Source organism: Pan troglodytes, chromosome 3 (assembly GCF_028858775.2).
Source record: "Pan troglodytes isolate AG18354 chromosome 3, NHGRI_mPanTro3-v2.0_pri, whole genome shotgun sequence".
NCBI lineage: Eukaryota > Metazoa > Chordata > Mammalia > Primates > Hominidae > Pan > Pan troglodytes.
The window spans coordinates 107,560,332-107,576,426 of NC_072401.2; the positions used below are offsets into that span (position 1 = coordinate 107,560,332).

Consider the following 16,095-nt stretch of genomic DNA (forward strand, 5'->3'; position numbering starts at 1 on the left):
TAAGAACTGTGTTAGGCAAAGACTTCCCATTTAAATGACGTATAAAAGCAAAACAGAAGATAAACATGATACAGGGACATTATAAATAATTTGAACAACATTTCAAAAATAATTTACTTCCTCTAGGGAAGGAAAAGGTGTTAGAGAAAGTTTCTTTTTTTTCCATATTGTACAGGGTCACATATTTTGCGGCAAGAGAGAAATAAAACTATTTCAAAAATATCCTAGTATTAAATATGTAATCACTTCTTAAACAGATTGTTAAAGTCACATAAATCCTAGACTTTAATTGCGAAGATTTACCTTGGTAAGCATTAAGAGTTACTGTACAAAGATAATTACTTTAAAAATATTATTAAAATTTCAATGGGCTTTAAAAAACATCAGCATATTAGTAGCTTTAGGGAAATTTTTATTAAAAAGATTTTGAATGAATTAAATATTATAAATTAAGTCAATATAATAGGGAAGGATCTTTCTATCATGTTTCCTCCCTCAAAGTGTTGCAATACTGCTTTCTAAAATTTGAAATACTTCAGTTTTCCTCGATTCTGTGGCTACATCTGTATAAAGATAACCACAGGTAGATTTGTTCAGTTGGTATCTGGGATTAGTCCTCTTATACACACAGGTGCTGAAGGTAATAGCTTATTTTGTGTGTAAGATTTGAAGAAATGTGTATAACATCTGAATGAATATATCTAGTGTAGAGGAATCAACGCATGTCTCACTGACTCATTAATTTCTATTAACTCATTTGTTTCAATCTTGTTTATGCTTAACTGTCCCTATGCAGAGACCAGATAGGCACCTGTAAAATAGTGTAAAATTTAGAAGCACAAGACTGGCTCTGCAATTACTAGTTATATGGCCTTGGGAAAGTTGCTTAACCTCTTTAAACTTCAGTTTATCAGTAAAACAGAGATAACAACAGTATATACAACATAGGACTAGCACCATGCTTGGTACAGTGTAAGAACTTAAAGACTGCTATTATTAGAAGTCAATTTACTTCAATCTATTCAAGAAGCAGCTAGTGTGCGTGGCTAGAAGCAGCTAGTGTGTGTGGCTCTCATGGAGAAAAACAGAAGGGGGCAAGTAAATACCACACCTTCAGCTGAAACATCCAGGTATTTGCAGTGGGACTAATCAAGGAAACAACTTGACCTTTAGAGAATGAAGAAAAGTAAGACAGGACAACGACCCACCTGGGAATAACATGGAACCAGGGGATACTCCCCCACCCAAGGGAAGTGGTGAGTGAATGAACGGCCCCAGAAAAACACACTTCTCTCACAGGTCTTTGCAACCCTCAGGTCAGGAGATCTCCTTGTGAACCCACTCCACCAGGGCCTTCAGTCTTCAGTCTGACGGACAGAGCTACATGAAGTCTTGGCAGAGCAACTGCTCAGGCATAGGTGGAGACCCTGAAGCCTTAGATTATTATTGGGCTTTCTGGCAAAAGTAGCTGCAGCTTTGGCAAAGTAGAAGGTTAGACTCCTGTACATACCGGTAGGAAAGAGGCCGAATCCAGAAGGCTGAGTAGCAACAACCCATAGGCCCCACTTCCATGGCACCTCACAAGATAAGACCTACTGGCTTGGGATCCAGCCAGCTACCAGCAGTGGCACTGCACCTCCCTAAGAAGGAGTTCCCAGGGAGAGGGGTGGGTTGCCATCTTTGCTGTTCAGACACTTTAGCCATTCCAGCCTTCAGGCTTTGGACAGTCTGAGCTGACTCAGGGCAGAAGGAATCCCACAGCACAGCATAGATGCTCTACCAAAATGTGGCCAGAATGCAAACTGCTTTTTTAAGCAGGTTCTGATCCTGTTCCTCCTCACTGGGCAGGACCTCCCAACCAGGGTCTCCAGCCACTTTGTACAAGTGCCTTTAAACCACAGTCTGAGCTGACTCAAGGCAGAAGGAATCCCACAGCACAGCATAGATGCTCTACCAAAATGTGGCCAGAATACAAACTGCTTTTTTAAGCGGGTTCTGATCCTATTCCTCCTCACTGGGCAGGACCTCCCAACCAGGGTCTCCAGACACTTGGTATAGGTGCCTTTAAACCACCAACAGGTCCATACCTCCCTGGGACAAAGCTCCCAGAGGGAGGAACAGGCCGCCATCTTTGCTGTTTCACAGCTTTCACTGGTGACACCTCCAGGTTCTGGAAAATCCGAGATGACTAGGGCCTAGAGTGGGCCCCAAGCATACTGCAGCAGCCCTACAGAAAAGTGGGCAGACTATTACATGGGTTCCTGTTCCCACATCTCCTTACTGGGCAGATCCTCCAGGCCTGGGGTTCCAGCCACCCCAACCAGAGCTATCGAGCCAGTGCGAACTCAGCAACTCCCTGTACAGAGCCTACAGGGGCAAATAAAAGCCTCTCTGCCACTGTCTCTGCAGTGGAACTGCCCTAGCCACCCTTGAACTAATGAAGAAGCAAAGACCTTAACTGTCTTATCCATACCTCCAACAAGCTGCAGTTGAACCAAGGAGAGGAGGCCAGTCCATCTCCCACAGGTCCCACACACTCCCCAAAACTCATCACCAGACAGGAAACTCCTGGCTTGGGCCCACAGAACAAACCTCCATTTTGGGCTGACTTCGCTGAGTGATTGATGACCTGCATCTCTCTGGGGCAGAGCCCCCAGGAGTCAAAAAAAAATGACCCTGGGCCACAACCACTACTAAGATCTCTTCCTCTACTGCCTCTAAGCTGGGGAAGGAATATAAACTCTGAGATCATCCCAGAGCTGCAGTGGGCAGCCCAGGAGTGCCAAGTCATGAACTATAGCAGGCACTCAAGGGGGAGAGGAGCCCACACTTTCAGAGCACTGAGAGGGAACATGGCTGCAACTATGAGGAAACATAAGGGAGCCACACTACTGAACAAAAGTCTACCAACTGACAAATAAGCCTAAGTGTCACCTGCTGGATAAACCCCAAAGCTTCAACACAAAAAATACCTAACGTAACCCACTCTAAAGCCAGAGACAGTCAGTCAGCTTCCAATAAAGACTCTATACAAATACTCATCCCAGTGAAAATATCCAGAAAATAAGTCTATTGACTGTACTCAATCTACACCACAGTTAAAGGAACACCCACATGCAGAGATGAGAAAGAACCAATGCAAGAACTCCAGTAACTAAAGTGGCCAGAGTATCATGTATCCTCCAAATGACTGCATCAGTCCTCCAACAAGAGTTCTTAATCATGCCAAACTGGCTGGAATAACAGAAACAGAATTCAGAATATGGACAGGAACAAAGATAATTGAAATGAAAAACACAGGAATTTCACAATACAATCTCCAGTATTAACAGCAGAATAAACCAAGCTGATGAAAGAATCTCACAATTCAAAGACTAGTTCTTTGAAGTAAGGCAGTCAGACTAAAATAAAAAAAAAAAAAGAATAAAAAGGAATGAACAAAGCCTCTGAAAATTATGGGATTATGTAAAGAGACTGAATATATGAATCATTGGCATCCCTGAAAGAGAGGGGAAGAAAGCAAACAACTTGGAAAATGTATTTCAGGATATCTTCCATGAAAACTTCCCTAACCTTGCTAAAGAGGCCAAGAGTCAAATTCAGGAAATACAGAGAACTCCTGCAAGATTCTACGCAAGATCATACATGAGACACATAATTGTCAAATTTTCCAAGGTCGAAATGAGAGAAAGAATGTTAAAGGCATCTAGAGAGAACTCGGGCAGGTCACCTACAAAGGGATTCCCATCAGGCTAACAGCAGACCTCTCAGCTGAAACCCTAAAAGCCAGAAGAGATTAGGGGCCTATATTGAATGTTCTGAAAGAAAAAAAATCTTTAACCAAGAATTTCATATCTAGCTAAACTAAACTCTCTAAGTGAAGAAGAAATAAGATCCTTTTCAGATAAGCAAATGTTAAGGGACTTCATTACTACCAGACCTGCCTTACAAGAGATCTTGAAAGCAGCACTGAATATAGAAAGATCACTACCAGTGAATACAAAAGCACACTTAAACACACAGACCAACGTCACTGTAAAGCAACCACACAAACAAGCCAACATAACCACCAGCTAACAGCACAATGACAAAACCCAATCCACACATATCAATATGAACCTTGAATGTAAAGGGTGAAAATACCCCACTTAAAAGGTAGAGTGGCAAGCAGGATAAAAAAGTAAGACCCAATAATATGCTCTCTTCAAGAGACTACCTCACACATAATGACACACTTATAAGCTCAAAATAAAGGGATGGAGAAAAATCTACCAAAAAAATAAAAAACAGAAAAAAGCAGGGATTGCAATCCTAATTTCAGATAAAACAGATTTCAAACCAACAACGATTAAAAAAAAAAAGACAAGGGCATTATATAATGGTAAAGGGTTCAATTTAATAAGACCTAACTATTCTAAATATATATGAACCCAATACAGGAGCACCCAGATTCATAAAGCAAGTTCTTAGAGACCTACAAAGAGACATCGACTCCCACACAATAATAGTGGGAGACTTCAACACTCCAATGACAGTATTATACAGATCACTGAAGCAGAAAATTAACAAAGATATTCAGGACCTAAACTCAGCATTGGACCAAATGAATCTGACACACCTCTACAGACGTCTCCACCCCAAACCAACAGAATATACATTCTTCTCATTACCACATGGCACATACTCTAAAATCGACCACATAACTGGACATAAAACAATCCTCAATAAATGTATAAGAACTGAAGTCATTCCAAACACTCTCTCAGACCACAGCAAAATAAAAATAGAAGTCAACACAATAAAAATCACTCAAAATCATACAATTACATAGAAATTAAACAACATGCTCCCGATTGACTTTTGGGTAAAAAATAAAAGGCAGAAATCAAGAAGTTCTTTTAAAGTAAAGAGAACAAAGATACAACATACCAGAATCTCTGGGACACAGCTAAGGCAGTGTTAAGAGGAAAATACAATATCACCAAATGTCCACATCAAAAAGTTAGAAAGATGTTAAATTAACAACCTAACTTCACAATGGAAAGAATTAGAGAAGTGAGAACAAAACAACCTCAAAGCTAATAGAACTGAGAAATAATTACAAAAATCAGGGCGAAGTGAAGGAAATCAAGGCATGAAAAACTATTCAAAAGAGCAATAAATCCAGGAGTTGGTTTTGTGAAAAAATTAACAAGATAGGCCACTAGCTAGACTAAGAAGAAAGAAGATCCAAATAAACACAATTAGAAATGACTAATGAAATGTAACCACTGACCCCACAGAAATGAAAATAACCATATGTTCTATGTACACAAATAGAAAACCTAGAAGAGATGGAAAAATTCCTGGACATATACACCCTCCGAAGACTGAGCCAGAAAGAAACTGATTCCCTGAACAGACCAATAATGATCTCTGAAGTTCAATCAGTAATAAATAGCCTACCAACCAAAAAAAGCCCAGGACCTGATGGATTCATAACCAAATTCTACCAGATGTACAAGGAAGAGCTGGTACCATTCCTACTGAGACTATTCCAAAAAAATTGAGAAGAAGGGACTTATACCTAACTCATTCTATGAGGCCAGCATCATCTTCATACCAAAGCCTGGCAGAGACACAATAAAAAAGGAAAACTTCAGGCCAATATCCTTGATGAATGTCGATGCAAAAATCCTCAATGAAATACTTGTAAACTGAATCCAGCAGCACATCAAAAAGCTGCTTCACCATGATCAAGTAGGCTTCATCCCCGGGATGCAAGATTGGCTCAACATGCAAAAAATCAATAAATGTGATTCATTACATAAGCAGAACTAAAGACAGAAACTACATAATTAACTCAACAGATCCAGAAAAGACTTTTGATAAAATTCAACATCTGTTCACGTTGACAACTCTCAATAAACCAGCTATTGAAGGAATATATTTCAAAATAATAAGAGCTATCTATGACAAAACCACAGTCAACATTATACTGAAGGGGCAAAAGCTGGAAGCATTCCCCTTGAAAACTGGCACAAGACAAGGATGCCCTCTCTCACCACTTCTATGCAACATACTATTGAAAGTCCTAGTCAGAGCAATGAGGCAAGAAAAAGAAATAAAGCTCATTCGAATAGGAAGAGAAGAAGTCAAACTATCTCTGTAGATGACATGATTCTATATCTAGAAAAACATGCAGTCTTGACCCAAAAGCTCCTTCAGCTGATAAACAACTTCAGTGAGGTTGCAGGATACAAAAGCAATGTACAAAAATCACTAGCATTCCTATACACCAATGACAACCAACTTGAAAGCAAAATCAGAAAGGCAATCCCATTCACAACTGACACACACACACACACACACACACACACACACACACACTCCCTAGGAATACAGCACACCAGGGAGGTGAAGGACCTCTACAATGAGAATTACAAAACACTACTCAAAGAAATCAGAGAAGACACAAACAAATGGAAAGACATCCCATGCTATGGATCGGAAGGATCAATATCATGAAAATGGCTGTACTGCCCAAAGCAATATACAGTTTCAATGCTACTCCTATCAAACTACCAGTGACATTAACAGAACAAGAAAAAACTATTTTAAAATTCATATGGAACCAAAAAAGGGCCCAAATATCCAAGACAATGCTAAGCAAAAAGAAGAAAGCTGGAGACATCATGCTACCCAACTTCAAACTACACTATAAGGCCACAGTAACCAAAACAGCATGGCAGTAGTACAGAAACAGGCACATAGACTAATGGAACAGAATAGAGAGCCTAGAAATAAGGCCACACATCTATGACCATCTGATCTCTGACAAAGCTGACAGAAAACAAGAAATGGGAAAAAGACTCCCTATTCAATAAATGGTGATGGAATAACTGGCTAGTCATATGCGGAAGATTGAAGATGGACCCCTTCCTTACACCATATACAAAAATCTACTCAAGGTGGGTTAAAGACTTTAATGTAAAACCCAAAACTATAAAAACCCTGGAAGACAACCTAGGCAATACCATCCTAAACCTAGGAATGGGTTTAGATTTCATGAAAGAAACCAAAAGCAATCACAACAAAAGCAAAAATTGACAAATGGGGCCTAATTAAACTTAAGAGCTTCTGCACAGCAAAAGAAACTATCAACAGAGTAAACAGACTGTAGGAGATTGGTCAGGGTGGTGGAAAAAATTGTAGAAAGACACAAACCTTCTTGGACATCCAGGAGGTTTTATAAAAGCTTTGGAAAAGCATTTGGCTGAAGGCAGCCAAACCCTCTTATCCGGAGCCTGAGAGCGAAGGTTACATAACAAGGGGATATAAAGGAATTGATCTAGATAAGTTAGTTTATTTAGGCCTTGGAACCTGGCCTTTAATCATCCACGTGCAGGACTGCTCTCTCCAGGGAGGGTGACCATGTTAATTACCCACAAGTGTGTTGACTCAAAGCCTTTGTCATTAAATCTGTACTAAATAAATGCCAGCAGCACCAGCTTGTCAGGGCTGCGGCTGCTACAACTCTTTCTGTCAGCGGTCTGGTCCCTTAGCCTGCTCTTTCACTCAATACTTGTGTCTAAGTACATTCTTTCATCCATCATTCAGCCAGGATCTATGGGTCAGACCCAGCAGGTGGTGCTCCACGTGAGGAATGCTGCAATGGACTGCGATAGAACCCTCAAAAATGAAGGTGAAAAGACTGCACAGTCAGTAAGTCAGTAAGTCATTGGTGCCCACTCAGGATTTCCAAGTTGGAGGGAACTGTTCAGGCTAGGGTTTCATCATAGGACAACAGTTATCAGCTCAACAGCAACAGTATATAAAAGCATTGAAACAGCTGCTTAAAGGTAGCAGAGCCTTGGTTTCGCAGGCTCAATTAAGAGATCTAATGCAAACTACTGTTTCCCATAACCCATGGTTTCCGAAAGAAGGTGCACTAAACTTGGAGATCTGGGAACAAGTGGGTAGAAATCTTAAACAACATGATGTACAAGGGCAATGGGTCCCAATAACATCTTTAACGTTATGGGCTTTAGTTAGGGTGGCTCTGGTCCTACTCTACACAGAAGAGCCTAAAAAGGGAAGGGAGGAAGAACTGTCACCTACCTTACTGCCTCCATCTCCCTCAGCCCCACTGTTTCCAGGAAAAAATAACAAAGAGGAAATGGAGGTTTTGCCTGAGCCCCCTCCTCCAAAAAATTGGAAAAAAGACAAGGGATATGCTATAGCTATGGGACCCTGTCTTACGCAAGCAGCATTAGATGGGGAGCTCTTAGCCTGCCTGGTAATGCAAGATCAACAAGGCAATCATTTCTTTTAATGCTTATAAAGAGCTAAAAAAAAAAAGCATTAAAGAAAACGGAGCCACTAGCCCATTTACAAGAGGATTAACTGAGGCCACTCTGCAGACCTCTTTCTAACAATGGCCACGGTTATTTCTCCCCTACCCCTAACGTGGCTCTCTCAAAATCCTATTTGGGTAGAACAGTAGCCTTTAAAGGGAGAGAAATTACAAAGAGCCCATGAATTAGCTGAGGAGCAATTAAAAGCCGACCATATAGAACCGTCAAACAGTCCTTGTAATTTGCCCATTTTCATCATTCCCCAAAAGTCTGGTAAATGGAGACTTTTGCATGACTTACGTGCTATTGATGCTAATTTGCAACCTATGGGGCCCCTTCAGCAGGGGCTCCCCTCCCACGTGGCAATTCCTCGAGACTGGCCTATAATCATTATTGACTTAAAAGACTGCTCTTATACTATTCCCCTTGCAGAACGGGACAGAGAAAAATTTGCATTTACAATACCAGCTATCAATAATGAAAGGCCAGCTCACTGATTTCATTGGAAAGTGCTTCCTCAAGGAATGCTGAACAGTCCTACCATGTGTCAGTATCTTGTAAATCAAGCTTGGCCCCCCAGTAGAAAAGAATTTCCTAATTGCAGGATTACTCATTTTACAGATGATATTTTACTAGCAGCCCCAACAGAGCTAGTACTTTTCAAGTCACATGCCTCTGTCATAAAGAATACACAGTTAAGAGGTTTAATCATAGAACCTGGAAAAGTACAGATGTCTTTCTCCTTGGAAATATCTTGGGTACATACTAATTTCCCAGTCAGTAAGACCTCAAAAGGTTAAATTAAATACTAGCAACTTACATACCTTAAATGATTATCAGAAATTACTAGGTAATATTAACTGGATTTGCCCCACCTTGGACATAACTACTGATAAGTTACAGAACTTGTTTTCCATCTTAAAAGGCAATGCTGCCCTAGACTCTCCTAGGTATTTAACTCCTGCAGCACAAAGGGAAATTGAAGAGATAGAGCAAGCTATTTCTCAGAGACAACTAGATTGCATTGATACATGGTATTCAGTTCAATTATTTGTTTTTCCCACTAAACACTCCCCTACAGATGACCCCAGGGCTACACTTCCTAGAATGGGTTTTTTGCTCACATACAGGGACTAAAACACTCTTTCCCTATATCCAGTTAGTCAGTAAAGTCATTTATTCAGGATGCAGATGATGCAATCAGTTGCTAGGTTATGACCCTGATATCATCAGGATTCCTTTAAGTAAAAAGCAATTCAAGGCAGTATTGCCTTATCTATGGACCTGCAAATAGCACTCTCTGATTACAAAGGCCATATAGAGCATGCCCTTCCTGCTGACAAACTCCTTCAGTTCTTATCTTGTACTTCTGTGGTTTTGGCTACTAAAACAGTTCAATCCCCCATATCTAATGCTTTAACAGTGTTTACTGATGGCTCTGGTAAACATGGAAAAGTCATTTTCTGGTGGAAATCACGTAATTCCCTCACTTGTTCTGGATTTACTAGCGCTCAGAGAGCTGAGATTGGAGCCTTACTATTGGCCTTGGAAACTTTTTCCATTCAGCTCATCAATATTGTTAGTGAGTCTGCTTACTCTGTTTATTTATTGCAGAACCTTGAGATGGCACTCATTAAGTCCACTCTGGAGCCCACCCTGTATGCACTTTTTCTCCGACTTCAGCATTTGCTAGATCAACATACACATCCTATTTTTATCACACATATTTGAGCCCACAGCTCACTGCCTGGCCCACTGGCTTATGACCATGATCAAGCAGACGTACAAGTTAGAACATCACTGTTTGACCAAGCCACGCAGTCACATCAATTTTTCCACCAAAACTGGAGAAACTTATCTGAACAATTTCAACTTACCCAGAGACTAGCTAAACAAATTAACCGGCAATGCCCAGATTGCCAGCTCACAGGCACGTTCCCTCCTTATACAGGTGTTAACCCTAGAGGACTAGAACCTAATCAGTTATGGCAAACACCATGTTACACATGTGCCTGAATTTGAAAAACTAAGATATGTACATGTATCCATTAATAACAATTCTCCATTAGCACTCATGCCTTTCCTAGAGAGTCCACCCGATATGTCATTAAACATCGTCTTTTAACTTTTGCATTTATGGGGTGGCCTACAAAAATTAAAACTGATAATGGTCTGGCTTATGCCAGCTCACAATTTCAACAATTTTGTCACAGTGGAATATCCAACATTCCACAGGCATCCCTTATAACCTCCAAGGAGAGGCATAGTAGAACATACTCACTCTATCCTTAAAAATATGCTCAGAAAATGAAAAAGGGGGAATATGAGTAAGGACCTTGCAACACTACTAGCACAAGCCTTATTTACCCTTAATTTTGAAAATTTAGATGATAAATTTCAATTAGCTGTAGAAAAGCACTTTGCTAAAACCTCTCAAGACATAAAACCTGCAGTTTTATGGAAAGATGTAAACAGTAATGTACGGTGTGGTCCAAATGAATTGTTAACATGTGGGAGAGGATATGCTTGTGTTCACACCCCCTCAGGTCCTCTTTGGATTCCAGCATGATCCATCAAACCTTACCATAGCATGGCTAGGACCCAACCTGGTACCAGAAATAAAGAAAATGACCCTATAGGACCTACAGCCCCAGAAAATGTGGCTTCCTCGGACGACATAGGCCCTGGACAGGACGCTGAAGAAGAGAAGTTAGAAGACTGAGCGAATCTGCTCTGGACACAGACACCATTCACTCCAGATAATTTGTTCCTTCCTATGCTTTATTAACCTTTTTAATTCTTTCACTTTACCTGCAACCCTCACCTGCTACTCTCTATTGGGCCCATCTCTTAGATACGCCTTTCTTCAGCCCTATTATTTAAACAAACACCCCCTTCTCAGCTTCTAACAACACGACTGCTTGGCTAAGAGGGAATGACATGCCCCAAGTGGGGTTCCTCAATAACGGCACACATTGGACTAAGGTGCCAAGTAACACTACATGTCACTCCTTAATTGGAAAAGAATGTGGCTAATTATACTCATATTTGTCTTCTATTATTTACTAATTCTAGGATGCAAAGCCGGAATGCGAGCAGTGCCCGCCACGCCTGACGAACCTGTTGCTGCACACATCTGTACTCTTCAATCAACAAAACGTGATGCTAAAAACAGAAAAGGGGGAGATGTAGGAGATCAGTCAGGGTGGTGGGAAAAATTGTAGAAAGATGCAAACCTTCTTGGAAGGCGGGGAGGTTTTACAAAAGCTTCAGAAATGGATTTGGCTGAAGGTAGCCAAACCCTCTTATCTGGACCTTGAGAGGAAAGGTTAGATAACAAAGAGATATAAAGGAATTGATCTAGGTAAGTTAGTTTAACTTGGAACCTGGCCTTTAATCATCCCCATGCATGACTGCTATCTCCGGGCAGGGTGACTATGTTAATTATGCAAAAGTGTGTTGACTCAAAGCCTTTGTCATTAAATCTGTAACTAAATAAATGCCTGCAGCACCAGCTTGTCAGGGCCACAGCTGCTGACTCTTTACAGCACCCTGCTCGGGGTCTATAAGCAGCCAGGTCCTCTAGCCCGCTTTTTCACTGGATACCTGCGTCTGACTGCATTCTTACATCTGTTGTTCGGCCAGGGTCTGCAGATTGGACCTGGCAACAGACAACCTACAGAATGGAAGAAATATCTTTAAGATTAAAATAGGGTATTATAATGTTATTTTTTATGGTTTTATGGGAGAATTGCTATGAATAAAGACTCAAGCAAAAGAAATACAAATTAAAAAGTTAAAAACATTAAACAGATTCTAAACTCCTGAAGTATAAGATCAGAAGAACTTCCAGACTAGGGGTTCTTGACCAGTTAAATAGAATTTAATGCCTCATTCGGGAGTCCACTCATCCACTCTGCAAAGAGTTTCTAATATTGCTGAAACCCTAACAACCAGGGATTTCAACATTTATACTCTCTCCAAACTCAGAAAAATAGAAAGTAGCAACTTTTCACAAAATGATAAGAATATATCATTTGAAATTGTGAGCTCTCCAATTGTACTGTCAGAAACCTAAGATTCTATGAATTACTTAATAAAGTCTGTAAATGTGTAATTTGAATTTCATTTCAAAAACTGGAATTGAAAATATTAACATGAAAACTTTTGCTGATTGAGTATCCTTAATCCAAAAATCTAAAATCTGAAATGCTCCACAATCAAACTTTTTGAGCAACAACATCAAGATCAAAGGAAATACTCATTACAGCCTTTTGGATTAGATATTCTGAACTGGTAAGTATATACATATAATGGAAATATTCCAAAATCCTACAAAATATGAAACCTGAAATACTGTCACAAACATTTTGGACACAGGATACTCAACCTGTATATGCCAATTTTAGCATATAAGAAACCATTAACCTGCTAACCCTCATTTATAGCATTTATAGTTAGTAAATGCTACAAATCTGAACTTATGAAGCAAATTAGTTATAATATTCATTTATATTTTATATATTGAGTTTCTAAGAAAGATTTTAAAAGTTGCTCTGTTTTTAAACAAAGTGAAAACCATTTATCTAGATTCTAGAAAATACACAATCAAAGAATCTGAAGATAATGAAAATAGAAGGAGAAGAGACTGAACTGTTACTATTTTGTAACTCTTCATACTCTAATGCCAATCAAACCCACTGGATGTTACAGTATGTTCAATAGTAAAATCTTTGTAAATAACATTTTGTAGTTAGTGAAAATACATGTTCTATGTAAGCCAGTGTTTTGAAAATTATAATGAACACAAGGTCAGTGTTGAGATGTAGCAAACTTTTTCTCTAGGCTATGAGGTAAAACAGGTGTATACTTACTCTTTATCTTTGCCACAATTCCTATCTACAGCATGAAGGATTCAAATGCCTTCAAGAATAGCAATATACACCAGAGAAACACAAAAAACAATAAAATATCCCAATATTCTGGCATTGTTTGGAAAATATCATCAGGTCTCTGGTATGTAATGTTATCTTATAAAACCTTATGCAAGACCATTCTGGCATCCAGTTTGAGAGTAATTTAACTACTTGAATTCAGAAGAATCCCAGAATTTTTTTTTTTTTTTTAACCACACAACACTTAAATGAAAGGATGCAATACAAATAAGCAGTACCACCCTTTAAAACAGCATATGCAAAGGATACTCTTCACTATTCCGGATGTCAACCACCAGGAGCTTTGGTTTACTGGACTTTGTTTTCTTGGTGGGTGTTTTGAAGTGGCCTGTCACTGTGAGCTCACACAAGTCAATCAGGTCCTCTGCTGAAATCCGTGGGGATACTTCTGACTTCAGGTCATTTAATGGGATGGATTCTCTTGACTGAAAAAATAAATGTACAAAAAAAAATATTGAGAATATTATAGAAAAACAAATTATCCCCAGTAATAGAATATCTTGATACCAAACAATACAGCATATAAGAGAAGAGGAAACTATCTAATTTTCACAGTCTATTGTGTAATTCAGTGGTCTCCAACCCCCAGGCCATGGACTGGTACTGGTCCATGGCTTGTTAGGAACTGGGCCACACAGCAGGAAGTGAGTGGTAAGCAAGTCAGCAAAGCTTCAGCTGTATTTACAGTTGTTCCCCATTGCTCCATTATTGTCCGAGCTCTGCCTCCTGTCAGATCAGTGGTGGAATTAGAGTCTCATAGGAGTACAAACCCTGTTGTGAACTACGTATGTGAGGGATCTAGGTTGCAAGCTCTTTATGAGAATCTAATGCCTGATGATCTGTCATTGTCTCCCATCACCTCTAGATAGGATCATCTAGTTGCAGGAAAACAAGCTCAGGGCTCTCACTGATTCTAGCTTATGGTAAGTTGTATAATTATTTCATTTTATATTACAATGTAATAATAATATAAATAAAGTGCACAATAAATGTAACGTGCTTGATTCATCCTGAAATCATCCCCCCCGCCCCCCAATCTCAAACCCAGTCCATGGAAACACTGTCTTCTAGGAAACCAGTCCCTGGTGCCAAAACGGCTGGGGACCACTGGTGTAACTGATACCTTACTATTGAGGTTTACTTCTTTGTTATTTACACTTATAGGAAAGCATTATTGTTTTGATTGACTGCAAGCTCCTGGGTCAAACATGTAGAAAGAGATGAGACAAAGATTTCCTTATGAGAGTGCTTTAAAAAAAATAGCTCCTTTAAGTACATTTCACTTTTCTTTAAATATAAATTACTGTTGTTTTGAATTGCATTAATTTTAACTCAGGTAATGTGAGAAATTGCACTGTAATTAGGCATACATAGTAATTAAAGAAACTGGTTCTAATATATGTATTGAACTTTTATAATATAATTTATGTTACATATAAATGGTTGAGTGGAAACTTGATTCTCAGAGATGAATAAAGAGCACCCTAATGCTTTCTTAAATAGTAAACCAAACTAACAATGTGTCTTAACTGTGAAGGAGGTAAACTTAAGACTCCAGGCTATCAAACCCATCCATTGGTTTGTGTCTATGATATTGCATAAAAATGATTCAGACTAAGGGCTATTTACAATTATTCTCTATGTTTCTTAGTAGAAGAAGGATGAGCCTTTCCCCATAATAGGCAATGCAATACAACACAACTAAATTCAACATAAATTTATTGAGCACTAGTGATCTCTTGAAATCTTATGTGACATGACTTGAGAATTTAAACACTTTAGGCTGGGTGCGGTGGCTCACACCTGTAATCCCAGCACTTTGGGAGGCTGAAGTGGGTGGATCATGAGGTCAGGAAATGGAGACCATCCTGGCTAAACCGGTGAAACCCTGTCTCTACTAAAAATACAAAAAATTAGCCGGGCGTGGCAGTGGGCGCCTGTAGTCCCAGCTACTTGGGAGGCTGAGACAGGAGAATGGCGTGAACCCGGGAGGCGGAGCTTGCAGTGAGCCAAGATAGTGCCACTGCACTCCAGCCTGGGTGATAGGGTGAGACTCCGTCTCAAAAACAAAACAAAACAAAACAAAACAAAAAAACAAAAAAACACACACACACTTTAAAAAATCAAGTGATTAACATATGAGGATTCAAAAAATTTTTAATTTATGTTTCACAAGTTATCAAAATAGAGTCTAATAATTATCTCGTTTACTCATTTTCTCTTTTTTCTCAGTTACATTGTGGAATTCTACACTTAGAATATCCAATTTAGAATTTGTAGGTAACAAAAAATAAACCATATAAATCATTTACCAGATAGATTTATTTAAAAAAATGGTTTCCAATTGGAGTTTCATGTCAGCTCTCACCCCTTGGGTTTCCCCAGTTGTACTCTGAATTTTTCAGTGGTTATCTACGGCCATACCACCCTGAACGCGCCCGATCTCGTCTGAATTTTTCAGTGGTAAAGCACTTGTTCTCTTACTTCATTAACTTTTAAATAGAAATGGAAATTGCTAAGCTTGATGGGTTTATGGCTTTTAATAAAAAATAGGCATTAAGAATCTTAATTTTTTAATATTAAGAATTAAAGCTACTTAAACATCCTGAAATTAAAAGTGCTTCAGAAAGATTAAAGAGTTTTGAAATCAGCAAGCCATACAATCAATGCTTCCATCTCCTTTTTCATTAGATTGCAATCTCTACAGGTATTTTTTCCAGCCTTCACATGAAGTCATACATTTATGAAGATAAAATAAAGAACTTTTTGATTAGCCCAGTTCCACTTTTAGTCATTTTGTGATG

General features: G+C 39.2%; 1 protein-coding gene across 7 annotated transcripts in view; it reads right to left on the reverse strand.

Moving 5' to 3' along the window:
- The window catches only part of TBCK (TBC1 domain containing kinase), a 277,680-nt gene that overhangs the window by 62,605 nt on the left and 198,980 nt on the right, over window positions 1–16,095 (reverse strand). For all 7 annotated transcript variants that reach the window (XM_016951969.4, XM_001170662.7, XM_054683247.2 and 4 more), the window contains one exon: window positions 13,541–13,716. In XM_016951969.4, the coding sequence (XP_016807458.1) occupies window positions 13,541–13,716 (176 nt within the window). The remainder of the gene's footprint in view (window positions 1–13,540; window positions 13,717–16,095) is intronic.